This window comes from Fulmarus glacialis, unplaced genomic scaffold, assembly GCF_000690835.1.
Source record: "Fulmarus glacialis isolate BGI_N327 unplaced genomic scaffold, ASM69083v1 scaffold8243, whole genome shotgun sequence".
NCBI lineage: Eukaryota > Metazoa > Chordata > Aves > Procellariiformes > Procellariidae > Fulmarus > Fulmarus glacialis.
In genome coordinates, this window is record NW_009200962.1 from 1,067 (window position 1) to 16,060 (window position 14,994).

The 14,994-nt window shown below is 40.0% G+C and overlaps 1 protein-coding gene across 1 annotated transcript in view; it reads left to right on the forward strand.

The window, feature by feature from the left end:
* Window positions 1-1,755: 1,755 nt before the first annotated feature.
* PTPN5 (protein tyrosine phosphatase, non-receptor type 5 (striatum-enriched)) overlaps window positions 1,756-14,994 on the forward strand; it is a gene marked incomplete at both ends in the record, with an annotated part of 16,412 nt that continues 3,173 nt past the window's right edge. Inside the window, 5 exons of the mRNA XM_009573765.1 lie at window positions 1,756-1,994; window positions 5,271-5,460; window positions 8,521-8,605; window positions 14,011-14,090; window positions 14,577-14,714. Of these exons, the coding sequence (XP_009572060.1) occupies window positions 1,756-1,994; window positions 5,271-5,460; window positions 8,521-8,605; window positions 14,011-14,090; window positions 14,577-14,714 (732 nt within the window). The remainder of the gene's footprint in view (window positions 1,995-5,270; window positions 5,461-8,520; window positions 8,606-14,010; window positions 14,091-14,576; window positions 14,715-14,994) is intronic.

A 14,994-nucleotide genomic window follows, 5' to 3' on the forward strand; every position in this document is an offset into this window, starting at 1 on the left:
TCTAGGGTGAACTTTTTGTTCCTTTGGATTTACAGTATGTTAAATCACCAGTAAAATCAATCCTGTGTCACTATACCAGCTCTAGACTCTCTAATACATAATTGGTAGCTAGACCTTCAACTTGGCCCTTAGCACAAGTGTTGATTTTAGTAACAACAGCACTCTCCAGCAGTACAAAGTTGTTGAGCAGATACTTTACACTGTGTACTGCTCAGCTATTACAGTCTTGCAGTACGTGAAAGAACCATGGCTGGTACTGTGGGATTGCCAAGGTCCAGAAGTCACCTTGGGGAATGAAAATAGAATCAGAACTTCAAGCTGCTTGTTTGTCATCCAACAGACCAAGCATGTAGGACAGACTCGGTTCAGATTTGGCCCCAATTTTGTGTAAAATAAAAGTCTAGTAATCATGTTCCGATGTTTGCTTTTGTAATTACTGTGTACTCTGATTAACTGAAACAAAAAAACATTTTGTGTGAAGTAGCTGTCAAATGAATACTGCTGCTTTGTGAAAGTCTTAACATTTGCTAAAGCTGACTATGGACAGAAATTAAAACTTGCTTCACTTCCTTTCGTTCTTTCTCAGAGAAATGAGAGTACATGAAGACACACAGGCACAAGAAAATAGTTGTTTAAAATCCTATACAAGGCAGTGTGCTTTAGTAGCCTAGGAAGAGAAATTTGACCTGTTTTAATGGCACGTTTTCTAAATTCAACTGCCCATTTAAAAGCCGTATAAGAAAACGATGGAAGAGTCTTTACTTTGGAAAATAGACCCGTTCTTCTTAGTCTCAAAAGGATGCATGGCAGTACAATATAGCTCATATAACATTTAGTCTGAGTGATACTGCTCCTAGTTCAATGCTAGAGGGATGAAGTTGGCGTAAGGTTCCAGATTCTGGAATTCAGAGGTAGACTTGAAATTTTTAACTGAGACCTGTGTGGGGGATTAAACAGTCTACTAATACAATCTCCAAATCATCTAGTCTGCCACAGCATCCATGCAAACCAATATGATGCAGTAATTTTTTAGATTCATGCCATTTCAGACCTTCATTAGTTTATAATACGAACTTTAATATTACATTTATGTCCTAGAACTTCACAAGATTTATTACGTAATGTCTATACATGTTTAAATCAGATAATTAGATTACAAAACAGGCTTTGCTACTGGCCAGAAACTGAAGTGGGCATTCTGAGCCTCAAAACTAGGTGCATCAAAATCAAGGCCTCTTTAAAAAATGATTGGTTTATACATGAATTCAGGATACAGTGCCAGATTATCAAAGATGTGCAGTTCAGGAAATTATGTTTACTTGTCTTAACCCAGCTATATCTAAATTTTAGATGGAAAACCGTCAGGAGAGGTATGATTTGTAGAATAGTATAGTAGATTTTTATTTTGTAAACAAGCCTATGAAGGGTAAGAAACTGAACAAAAGGACAGTGATATCATGTTGGCTTGCATATGATGGTCACAAGCACATTCCGCTTCCACTGTATCCCCGAGTTAAGCCTGGCCAGCTCTGTGGAAACCTCTGTGGCTGAAAGCAGGTTTGAATGGGTAGACGTGAATCCTTGTAACACGCACCAAAAAGCTACTTCTGCATAGAACATTCCTGTCCTCTTCAGTATTCTCCAATTCTAATACATTATAGTGACCTGGGATGCTGCCCTAAAGACCCACCCTCTAGGCTGTATGGAAGGGCTGGCAACAAGCAGAAAGCTTTTTTAAATGTTTGTTTCCTCCAGTTTTGGCATCTACTCAGAGCCCGTCCAGACCCCCCCTTTCCACTACAAGAGGACAGACGCCAATCTGTGAGCCGGCAGCCTTCATTCACATACTCAGAGTGGACAGAGGATAAAAATGAGGATGACTTCCTAGATTTGGATCCTGTACCGGAGACTCCGGTCTTTGACTGCGTAATGGACATTAAAGCGGAGACAGATCCAGCCACTCTAACGGTTAAATCCGTGGGCTTGCAAGAAAGGTAGGGTAGATGTGATTAATAGGGGAAAGTCTGGTCCCAGATTTTGTGGATTTAGGAGTTCTGTGCCTAGTAGGAAGCTTCATTGCCTTCATGAATGTCACTTTAAAATGTGATTTTAAAGCCAAGCACCTGCTTTATTTCCTGTCTTGTTTTCAGTCCAGTCATAAATATAAACATATTAGCCAAAAACCATACAGTTACTAGACGGCTGTCAACAAAGTTTTATTCAAAAGTGACATTTCTTTCCTTTGAAATATCCATTTGTATTTCATCAGTCTCTTGCCATTCCCCAAGATGGCATGAAATCCACTATAGAGTGGTGAAAGCTTTTACCTCTGAAAGACGTGGATCATCTTAATTTTTTTCGGTCACTTATGCTGGAGGATTAGTCCTTTCTCCAAAAGCAAACCATAGGACAAATGGTAATCTGCAATAATTCTCATATAAATGGGTTAGTCCAAAAGTAAATGAATTTGTTTGAAATCAACCCAGTAATGAAACTTTGGGATTAGCTGGTGTTCACTCCTTGAACCAGCAGGGCAACGGAGCTTCTCAGAAAGATTCACAGCTGGGAAAAGGCAGTTTTAAGATAAAAGGAAAACAGGAATGATGCAGTATTGATTTGTGTTGCATTTCTCCATCTTCATTCATACATCTCACAGAAGGGTCATCTGTAATGGGTGAACTTTGAAAGGCTCAGAGTTAGGTGAACTGCAGAATGTGTGCGCTGGGACAGGGATATGTTCAGCGGAGTTTGTGAATGTTCAGTTGGATACTTTCATCCATAAGATTATTTTATTTTACTTTGCCAGTATGTGAGTGAATGGATGAGTGAGAGGAAGTACACCAGACTTAGCATCCTCATCTCTGAAGCTGAGGTTGGTTTAAGGTTCCTTTCCTTTCTTGTGGACCACAGGATGCCTGAGTTTATATTGTTGGCAGCGTTCATCTTTTTCTGTCTTGTGTTCTTTCAATTGTCTTAGTGAAAGAGAACAAAGATCTTGAGGATGGAAATTCCATGGAGAAATTCTGCGAAGGTGATGATGTTATGAATAAGAATGTTACTGAAGGGCCCAACATAGTGAAGTATCACCTTTCCTTATTTCTAGATTTTCAAGCTTAATTGGAGTTCTAACCATAGTTAATTCTCGTATCTAAAACTTAAAGGGCAGAACTTAGGTTTTAAAAAGTATGATGCTGAGTTTCCAAAGCACCACATGACACAGTAAAAAAGAATGTTACAGAAGAGGCTTTTAATTTGCACTCTGAGCTTAGAATGTTTTTTCTCACTTCATTCTTGGATACAACATTTGTCCTAAAATGTCCTACCTTTTATTGTTATATTATTCTACTTTAAATACGAGATTGCAGTAACCTCTGGAGCTTGGCCCTGAACCTGCTGCTATCAGTGAGTTTTGCCATTGTTTTTCTTTATGGGCAGCATTGGGCTTGAAATGTATCACCATCCCTGATTTCGTTCCATCTCTCTCATTTTAAAGATGCTGACAATTCTTGTCAGGTGACTGCTAGCCTGCAGGAAAGATACTCACTGTTTCAAGAGAATTGGGGAATATCAGTTGATTCAAGTAATGAATTACAATTAAAAAACTGTCAAAGAAGTAGAGATGGGGAAAAAGAAAGCAATTGCTTGAAGTGCTCACACTAGGTAGAACGTGTACACTTAAGATGTAAAATAAACTTGTTTTCGACATACATGTGTGCTTGAGAAGCCAGACATCATTCCAGGTTTGGGCTGTGCTCTGACAGATTTCATTTACATCAAGCATTGGTCACTCTTCCTTTATTTGGTGTTTTGTTGAATTATCTATCTATCCCTCCTTTGCATCCATTCTGCTTCTCCATCTTACCCCTCATTCTTTAACCACCTATGCCATTAGAAGGGTAGTCACTAGCTAAATTCAAGCAGCACTGAATGGTACTCTTAAGAAGAAACAATCTCATTTCCTCATGCTAAAGAACTATTAATATATCTATGTATGTAGCCTCTTCTACCTTAAAAGAACCAAAAGCATTTGTTATCAAATGCATGTATTTCTGGGGAGGAATGTAGTAGAGATTTAACAGCATACAGGGTAGGGTCAAAATCTTTTGAAAGGTGTCACTAAAGATTCAGTGTCTACCATTAGTGGTCATGTTTCATCCAAAATCATTTCCCCATGACTGTGAATCATAGCAGGAGGCTGGCTGCACATTCTTTTGGAAAAACTCCTGAATTCAGAAAAGGGCTGTGATCCAAGTAACAACTTCTACTGTTGTCTTTGTGAGCTAGTCATGCCTGCATGTTTGCATGGTTTTTCAATAGCTCCTGCAAACACCTCCCAACTAGATTTTGCCAGTTGAGAGTCATCAGAAATAGGTTTACTGTGTGGATGCATAGAACATTACACCTATAGTAATCATCATATTGTACAATTTCATTATTCTGTTAAAGATACTTAAATATAGATTCACGACAGCATTTGAATCTTACTTTTGTCTGTGATATGCGAGATTGACAGAAGCTCAGAAATGCTTTAAAACTGCATTCAATAAACAATGCAGGCATTTTGACTTTTTCATTTTGTTGTGTGGCTAACTTAAATAAAAGCCACTAAAAATTCTACACTCAACATCATCTTTGTTTTTAATGTAACTGTTAAAATGTTGGGATCTTCATTTTACCCTTCTCGTGATGTACTGTTGTGGAAAGAAAGTTCTTCAGACAGAAAAATTATTCGCTTCAATGGTTTGCATCTCATGTCTTTATTAATGTTGAACTGGTAGATCTTACCCCACTGATGTTTGTCTGTGCTACTAATAAATGGTTATTCAGTAGGATCTGGCCTGTTGAAAACTAAGACCAATATTTTCACCAGTGCTGTCTAAAATGTCAGTCCATATTTAGGCATCCAAAAATATGGTGTGATTTACACAAGTATGAAAACTTTCCTGCAGTTGCCTGCTCAGCACCTTTCAGTTGCCTGCTCAGCACCTTTGACAAGCAAGTTGCTTCTATTTAGGTGACAAAGTATACAGTTACCTCACTACAGACAACACTTTGAAAGTGTTGGCCTTCATATTCCAGTGTACAAAATCTTGTCTACACAAGAAGTATCACCCATTTTTCACAGTTAAGTGGCCATAATGTACACAGCAGAACCAGCTGGGTGCTTTTCTGAAGTTGCTGTTTATCTGTCATTGGGACTGTGTCCATTGCTCACGATGATGGGTCAGTCTGTTCTGCTGTAAGCAAACTCCGATTGTTCTGTTTTACAGGAGAGGTTCAAATGTTTCACTCACACTGGATATGTGTACCCCAGGCTGTACTGAGCAAGGTTTTGGCTATGTCATGTCACCACGGGAACAGTCAGCCCAAGAATACCTCCAGACAGCATCAAACATCCTTACTGAAGAGGAACTGCACAAGAAAGCACTGGATCCTTTCATACTCCAGGCAGAGTTCTTTGTGAGTATCTGACCTCTCTCTTCTAGGAGCATCATGAAAATGGGATGTTGTCTCTCTTCTATGAACCTTGCTATTATTGTCTGCAAGTCTAGAATTAGTACATACAAACTCCTCTTCCATCAGTGAAGCATTTAATGCAATTCTGAAATTCGTCATCCCTTGAAATGACAGTGTCTGAAAGCTTTCAGTGATATTGTCACTTAAAAACCAGGGACTTGGTTCTGTCAACAACAAAAAAGCTTTGTTTTCACAAGTCTTTTTTTTTTTCTGTCGGCATGCTACTTTTTAACAAAAAAATCAAACTTTTTCACTAAAGTACAGAAGAAAAGCCAAGTTTGCTATAGGCATAACTTCTTGAAATGTGTCTGGAGTTGCTCTAGGGATGAAATTAGTCCACAGTGCATGCTCTTTGCTGTTGAATGCTTGGCATGGAGCTACTTTCCAAGCCTGAATGTTCTCCAGATAACCGAAGCACAGGATGTCTGTGTCACTCAGCAGGAGCCATAGAAAGTATGTCTTACTGGGTTTTTTTTCTGCACAAAAATTATTTACTAGTTGTAAGCTGTTCTGTCAGTTGCTTTTAGGATTCTGAAGTATGTTTCCTTGGCTCACTGTACCCACTGTTGCTTTGGGAGAAAGAATTCTTTGCCTCATTTGGGGAAAAAATATACGTACACAAGTGAAGCAAGCAGTTGAAGGTTGGATTTCTAAGTAGCTTAGGATAAAGGCCAGATACATTTCGGTGTAGTAAGTGCGCTGGCTTTTTAGATCTTTGCATTCTATGAGTCTCTTCCCTAGCTGCTTGAGTGTCTGTGTGATAGGCATTGTCATGTTCATTATACCTGTCAAGAAAAACGTGCAAAATGCTGCAGTGGCAATGAGTATTATGTCTACTAGGCAGGGTTGTAAATTCCTGTACGAGATGGGAGGTAACCGGGGCACAGTCTTTGCATGCTGGGGTATTTCAGAGCACGTGATCAAGGGCTACTGAAGTTAATGCTGCCAAGTCAAATATTCTCTTAAGCATGGAATCTCAGCAAAGCAGGAGGAACATGATGTTTTGCAACATAACAGCCCTTTCAGCCTGTCCTCTTTATAACCTGCAAGGGTCTGAAAGGGCAGGAGTAACACTTTGAGTACCACTTTCTGTCCTCCCTCCTTGTGCGATTTCAGAGGGTTTTCCTTCCCCTTTACAAGCACAAGGCGAGATCAAATAGTCTGGACTTCTGTTTTAAAGCAGACCTCCAGGTATCTGTGGCCCTTAATTCACTTAGTGCTGTACAAGTTGAAGAAAAGCAGCTTTTGTGTAGGCAAGCCCTGATTCTTTTAAAGTAAAGCATCTATTGCTGTTCTAGGGAGGAAATGTTCGCTTAGCAAGTGTCTGAATTGACTGCTGAACAAGTCCACATGCAGTTTCATCAGTCTCTGAGGTGCACTGTAGCTTTCAAGCAAAGGAAATAATGTTAGAAGTAGGAAAAAAAAATGCTTCATTTCTCTGAGAGATTTTTGAATTAGTTTTCCTGGTGTTCAGAAAAATCATTCAACAGCCAAACTACCCCAAGTCATTTTCATTCTTTAATGAAAACTGAAAAAGCATCGATAAAAATGCTGTGTAATCAAAATGTAGTTTCTGTAATTAAAATTGTAAACTAGGTTTGTTTTTTTTTTTAATGAAAGAGTTATCACCAGCTAGCTCTGCGTCATGTATTTTCAGTCTGTCCAACCTACTGGTTTTCAAAGTCCATATCCACAATGAAGCAAGCAGCTGTGTTTCATTTTGGAAGAAAAGTCAGAGGGGATGTCACTTGCAAGGCTAAGTCCTGAAATTCTTACAAGATTTAGAGTTTTTACTCAGGCAGAAGTCCTTTTGATTTCACCAAGAATTTGCTTGAGCAGTGAATGACTAAGTTCCAAAGACAGACCATGGAGCTTGGCTCAAGAAGAGTTTTGGGCGACTAAATACCAAGTAACAATTGAGGAAAACATGAAGGTTTCATCCCCATGCAGTTCCTCAGATTGATAGAAAACTACTTCAACAAAATGTTTTTATCATTAATTGCCTCTGCTTAAGCCCAACAGTACACTCAGTGCTGTGTAAGAGACAGAATACAGATAAGTAAGTCTTCTAAAGTGCCAGAATTTAACATAGTCCATAGCTCTGCTTATCTTAATTTCTTTCCAGAGTGAGGCTTGTCTTACTCAACCCTGACTCCTGTCACCAGTATGTCCAGTACTGGCCTCTCAAATCCAGTGTGCAGCAGCTGGGATGACCAGCTCTGCTCCCAAGCTCCCATGAGCCCTTTCTCTGCTGAGCCTGGTTGACACATCCCATCTCATCACATGCCTACTGACTTCAGCTCGTGGAAGCTTCCTGTTTGTTCCTGCCTGGAAAACAAACAGGCCACTTACTTCCAGGAGATGAGTAGTGGAGAACAAGAAGCCCCTCCATCTTTGTATGTTCTTTGGGTCGGTAATCTCTGGACACTTGTTTGCTGTCCTTGCCCGTGGAACTTTAAAGTGTGGTGAGCAAAAAGAGTAACACTCTCCCAGCTCCATAGAGTCAGATCATTATGCCAACCTGTCATAATGTAGGTCATAATTTGTTGCTAGTGAGAGTCACTAGCAAATTATTTCCTTCCACCCTCAGAGAGGAAGAAGGAGCATGAGTCAGAAAGGATGGTGTCTGAGGTCCATCGCTTTTGGAGCAGAGTATCTTACGTACCACCTTTTGCTTAGTTCTGTGCCTACACTTGCAATTCAGTTCTAATAATATTAGGAGCTAACATAATGCTGTCGCGCGTGTTACTCAATGAATTAGTCACTATGAGCGTTTTCATATTAAGGATTTCAGAAAAGAAAGACAGTGACAGTAAAAGGAAACATCAATCATATTTTGGTGGTAAATTGCTAGAAGTACTGTACCATATGTCTCAGTTGACTTCATCACTTTGCCTCCCTTCACAGGCAGGATGTAATGGGCTTGGGTTTTTTATTCCTCTTGTGAATCTAATAATACTACTTACTGTGTTTTGTGGGTTTTGTGTTTTTTTTTTTAAACAGGAAATTCCAATGAACTTTGTGGACCCAAAGGAATATGATATTCCAGGCTTAGTGCGTAAGAATCGCTACAAAACAATTCTCCCAAGTAAGTTTCCTGCTTTTTAAGTCACTGAGGCATGGTTTATTCCATATGGTTTGCGCTTTCCGTTCCAGAATGCATCAAGCGTGCTGTCGCTACCATGTATTGTCCAAAGGCCATATTTATGAAGCAGCAACATGGCTTCAAAGCATAAATCAAATTTCAAAAGAGGTACAGAACATGAAGAACCTAAGATTCACTGAACATCAGCAGCACTTAGGTTTTTAAGTATTAGCATTGCATCTTTTGGTGCTGCTTAAAAATTCTACCCAAGAACTTGGTGTGTTTATTCAGATGTTACTTAGTGGTTTCTTTGATTAAACTCTTTAGAAGGACTAAATTCTAGCAATGTTATCTTACCGACTGATGTTTTTCTCAGAATCATGCCTCAAACACAAACGGAGAATCCTGGGAGCTGGCCTGATGGCATTAAGATGATACAGAAAATCAAAATATTTTTCTTTTCTATTACACTATTTTTATAAGTAGCCAGGAGTAGGACATTTGAGAAACATTTTGGTACAAATTTTTACAAGTGTCATCATTTTCCCCTGTGACATACTTAAAGTTACTTTGAAAAGTGATACGATTAAATGTCGTGCCTCTTTTTTGCTCTAAGCCATTGGAAGATGCCACCACTAGCCACAGTAGCTCTATTTGCAAAGCCCAAAAGGTTCAGTGTCTGGTTAGCAAAGATAAGTGCAAAGAAGTCAAAAATGTCCTCAGCTATTCCTGTCATTTTAGTCAATGAACCTGGATTGGAAATGATTCCAGAAGAGATTTTTTTTATCTAGACTTACAACTCCAGCAGCTGCAGTCAATGATCCAATGTGCGCAACCCTTCTGATGACTTTATACTCTGCCTTAGACCAGAAGTGTAAAAACGTTCAGCCACGTTTCACAATTTCTGTGCTAATGACTGAGGGGAATCGTTCAAGTATTAATTTACTGTTTTTGCTGGAAAGGGAAGATTGCAAAAGTGGGTAGTGATTTCAGATGCCCAAACTGCTATATTTTAAAGTGATCTGTATATTCTGAATTTGGTATCTAGTGTGTACTTTGAGAACTGGATCCATTTTAAATATCTCATATTGGATGTTTAAACTGAAGCATCAGAATTACTGCCATTTTGAACACCCTGTTCCAGAGTTGTAAACAAATGCCAATTGGCCTGCTACCATATTTTTTTAAGAATGATCACTCAATGGGTTAATTATTTGCTGCAAACTTCATCTCAGCCATATTGATATCTGCTAGCAGCCATTGTTGTCGCTTTGACCTCTCCAGGTCAGATAACTAGTTTCTACCCTACAGTGCAGATGACACCAAGTTGGGTGGGAGTGTTGATCTGCTTTAGGGTAGGAAGGCTCTGCAGAGGGATCTGGACAGGCTGGATCAATGGGCTGAGGCCAATTGTATGAGGTTCAACAAGGCCAAGTGCCGGGTCCTACACTTGGATCACAACAACCCCATGCAGCGCTACGGACTTGGGGAAGAGTGGCTGGAAAGCTGCGTGGCGGAAAAGGACCTGGGGGTGTTGGTCAACAGCCAGCTGAACGTGAGCCGGCAGTGTGCCCAGGTGGCCAAGAAGGCCAACGGCATCCTGGCCTGTATCAGAACTAGTGTGGCCAGCAAGACTAGGGACATCATCCCCCTGTACTCGGCACTGGTGAGGCTGCACCTCGAATACTGTGTTCAGTTTTTGGCCCCTCACTACAAGAAAGACATTGATGTGCTGGAGTGTGTCCAAAGAAGAGCAGCAAAGCTGGCAAAGGGTCTGGAGAACAAGTCCTATGAGAAGCAGCTAAGGGAACTGGGGTTGTTTAGTTTGGAGAAAAGGAGGCTCAGGGGAGACCTTATCGCCCTCTACAACTACCTGAAAGGAGGTTGTAGCGAGGTGGGGGTTGGTCTCTTCTCCCAAGTAACAAGTGACAGCACGAGAGGAAATGGCCTCAAGTTGCACCAGGGGAGGTTTAGATTGGAATATGAGGAAAAATGTCTTCACTGAAAGGGTTGTCAAGCATTGGACCAGGCTGCCCAGGAAAGTGGTTGAGTCACCATCCCTGGAAGTATTTAAAAGATGTGAAGATGTGTCACTTAGGGACATGGTTTGGTGGTGTACTTGGCAGTGTTAAGTTTACAGTTGGACTCAATGATCTTAAAGGTCTTTTCCAACCTAGATGATTCTATGATTCTATGCCTCCAAGGATTAACAAGCTTGTTCCAAGCTCGTTATGATCTGGATATTTTTTCTGAATGAATTCCAAAAGTAGTAACCTCTGTGCAACTTTGTCCCTGGCTGTGATCAAAGGATGGCTTGATATTGCTGAGGAAAGAAGACGGCTGACTGTTCGCTTTTGTCCAACTACCACCATTTCGAAGGGCTTGGTGCTGGCAGTAAAGAGGCTAGCAAGGAGAGTTAAACATCCCCTTTATGCTTCAAAGCTGAAGATCCCAGTAAACTATCCACGCACAAAGTGGGAGAGGGAATTGGAGGCAAGACGGGGGGAAAGTCCAGCGCTTTTCAGGGTTTGACCATCCACTGACTTTTTTGTTTCTGAGGTGACCAAATGTAGCCTATGCTGCCTTGAGTATCTACCTAGTGTTCCTCCAAGTTCTAGTTGCAGAAAGCAGTAATGGCAGGAACTGCTGAACAAGCTGCAGACTCAGACGTAGAGCAGACTCAGACAACTGATCATCATAGGGAACAGCAAATACTTAATTACCAAACTAGAGTCAAACCCAAAATCTGAATTTAAAAAGTAACTAAAGTTCACTTACCAGCTGCATCGCCAGAAGCAATCTAGGCAGTTATCATTAAAAGGTAAGCAGTCACTTAACATAATGATCAGTTACTTGCAACCCTAGAGTTGATTGTAGTAAGTGAGAGACAGGATAATAGTCTGTAATTAATCTCATTTATATTTCTTTTGTAGTAAATTCTTTTTGCAGATTCTCCAATTTCGCTGTTAGTAGTAAAATGGCTTAGAAGATGGCTTTTTGATGGCAGAAGGGTGTTTTTGGGAAAATGCAGGTTGATTTGGATATTTCATAATTATGAATTTGTTTGCAGACAGTCCTCTTCTGGGGATGAGTCCTATGGCATTTCCTGGAAAATGATAACTTTTCCCTAAGATGTTTGGAGGCACTTTTTGAATATATAGAAGAGGATGTTCTTGTTGTAGAATTCCAGAGATGGCAAGAACTTACTGGAGCAAGTTGTATATCAATCTCATTGAATCCTTTTCTCAAGAGTAATGTCTAGACAGACTTGTTAGATTTCTATGTAGCTCTATTGCTTTTACACCATTTTAAGTTATGCAAAACATTTCAGTTAAGTTTTAGTGAGTTCCTCTAAAATGTCAGACATAGTATCAACACAAAATGGCCATAAAAGAGGCTGTGGAAAAAATAGCTGCCATGTCATTTGGTTTCTTAGAGATACAGACTGCTACTGCTTTTTTAAAGGCGTGGTGTCGTCTTGAACCTGGCCTGTGCACTGGTTTTGTCCTGGGAAAAATGTTTTCGTTAAGAGTAGGATCTGATTTTGCTTAAATGCCTCTCTTTGGAAAATTTCAAATTCATACTGCAAACTCTTATATTAAAGTCTTGTTACGATTTTTTTTTTTAAAGGGGGAGTTATCCCTGTTTATATATTTCTAAGAGGTCAGGATTCAGCTTGTTATACTTTCTGCAAAACAGTGCACATTCTTTTATTAACAATGCGTTAATAGGCCTCTCTTACATGAAATAAGGTTGAAACTGTTCACTAACATACTTAACACCTTAACAAATGTAAATACTACATTAACAGAAAAATCACAAGCCAAGTATTAAAGTAAAAGCATATTCTGAACAATGTTTTAATATTTGTGGATACAGCAATAAAAAAGTCCATGGTGAAAAGTCACTCAAATTCTACTGTAGTTGAAGAATACTAAAAGAAGCCTGTGCTTAAAAGTCTGTGGCACCTGTTGATAGAGTTCTTCAGATCCGTTTTATTTCTCCCTAAACACCTACCATGAGATGGACAACATAGTATTATTGCTATTATTAGTAGGGAAAAATCATGTAATCGTTACTCTAACTTCAGCAGACTCCACGGATGACTGCATAAAACCCAGGCAAAGGGACTTCATGCAAGGGATCTAGCTACCCAGTCCGGTGACATTTGAATAGACATCTGGCAACCAATGTCACCTTTTTAATGGGGTGACATGTTGCAGGCTATCAGAATTACTGATTAAAAAGCAGATTTTTTATCTTGTCTCGTCATCTCCCCAGCACTAGAGATGTGAGCAAAGTTGAGCGGGAGGGAACTTGTATTAGACAGGAACTTGCTGGTTTCGGTACTTCTGTGCTATAACACAGTATCTTTGTTTATATCTTTGCTTTGCGGATTGTGATTATATTATCACATATAGATTACATTAATCCATTCTGAGGACAGCGTTTCATGCTGAGTCTGTGTTCGTAGTACTGTAGAAATTACTGTGTGTTTAGTTCTTTGTTCTCTACCCAGTATCACATTATTTTTGCATATTTTTTTATTTTGTTCTGGTTTCTAAGCAGGCTGGATATTTTTATGAAGAAGTCATCTGTGGCTTGTTTTTAATATTCTCCTGGTGATATACGGTGTTGCTGTTTGCTGAGGCCTCTGTCAGGACAATGTTTCTTGTCAATGATAACAAACTCTGTAATACTGGTGAAAGTGGATGCCTGTGTCAGCTCGCATTATAATCAGTGGAACAGCTCCCATTGACTTCAGTGGGAATTGGACTGAACTTCTCAGGTGGAATAATATTTTCGTTTGTCATCTTATTAGGACAAGAATAATGCTTCATAAACAGCTCCAATGAAGGAGACTGAAGTACTGAAGAGACTTATGTGAAGTACAAGAGACTGTTAATGTTCTTTAACTCCTCTTTAACCATTATATTTGTTAATAGCACATCTTAGAGTTTAGTTCACTGCAAGACAAAACAGGGAAAGAGCTTGCCTGTGTGCAAGGAATGTGTGTTTATGGTTTGGGAGAAAAGCTGTTTGCTGTCATTTCACAAACAATATTCTAATGTCTTACAAGCCAGAATGAGTCTGTTGACCTAACAAATTGAGAAATAATTTCCTGGAGCAGAAAACTGCTTTTCCAGACTCACTCTGGGACACTGACTCTGCAACAGGAGCAATTAAGCAGGCTTCAGAGAGTGGGTAAAACTATCAGAAGAAGCCAACCACCAACCACCTTTTCCCTTTTTTATGGTAACATTTTAACATGGGAGCTCTCCAAGGCCACTCACATCTGTTGTGATGGCCATGAATGCATGTAAATGTCCCACTGTAGAAAATAATCTTGCGTCTCTCTCTCTTTCCTCTGAGCAACTGATAAACTCTTATCTCTTTACACCTTTCAGATCCTCACAGCAGAGTGTGCCTTACCTCAGCTGAACAGGACGACCCCCTTAGCTCTTACATCAACGCTAACTACATTAGGGTAAGAGCTCAATAGTCCCAATGTGTCTGCCTAGCCTCTCTCAGCCACTGTTAATGTAAACAGAATTGCAACATCCACTGATTTTTAAAGGCATCTTAGCTGAACTGATTGCTCTTCTCTCCTGCTTATATTATCTGAAAACCAAATCTCAAAGTGCAGCTGTAGAGCTTCAGACCAGACAAAAACACGCTTCTGCACTTCTTGATGCAAATTGCTTGTCAGCTGGCCTGACCAAGGCACTGGATAATAAGCCTGAATAAGGCTCTTGACCTAGCCAGAGTCACCTCAAGGCTGTTGGACACTCATTGCTGGAATTACGTGAGTCCATATTGTGCCTTTGCTCCATGTACACATGTCCAGGAGAGAGAGAGAGAGGGGAAGAACTCTCTACCACTATCAGTGGTAGCTCTCTGTTTTAAAGACTGACCCTTCAAGGTTGTGATGTTCATCCCTGTTAAAACTGATCTCTTGTTGTTTTGTTGGCAGGGCTATGGAGGAGAGGAAAAGGTATATATTGCTACTCAGGGACCGATAGTTAATACTGTCAGTGATTTCTGGAGAATGGTGTGGCAGGAGCGTTCTCCCATCATTGTCATGATTACCAATATAGAAGAAATGAATGAGGTAATGGTGTTACGTATAGTCTGTATTTTTATCTGTACTCTAGCAGATATTTTCAGCATAGATGCTAAGCCAGAGCAAACAGAAGTTGGTTCAGTGGCCTGAGCAATCAGAGTCAGCATTAAATTCTTCAAGCTCAGAGAAGATGTGGGCTTCTCTTTCAGTTCAGTTTACTGTAAGTCTTACTTTGCTGTCTGACTTAGCCTGCTGCTGGTTTTGCGATTTTTCCTCTCCCAGCTGACCTGAAACCTCTCCAAACCCAGCTCTGTTTGCAGACACTCTT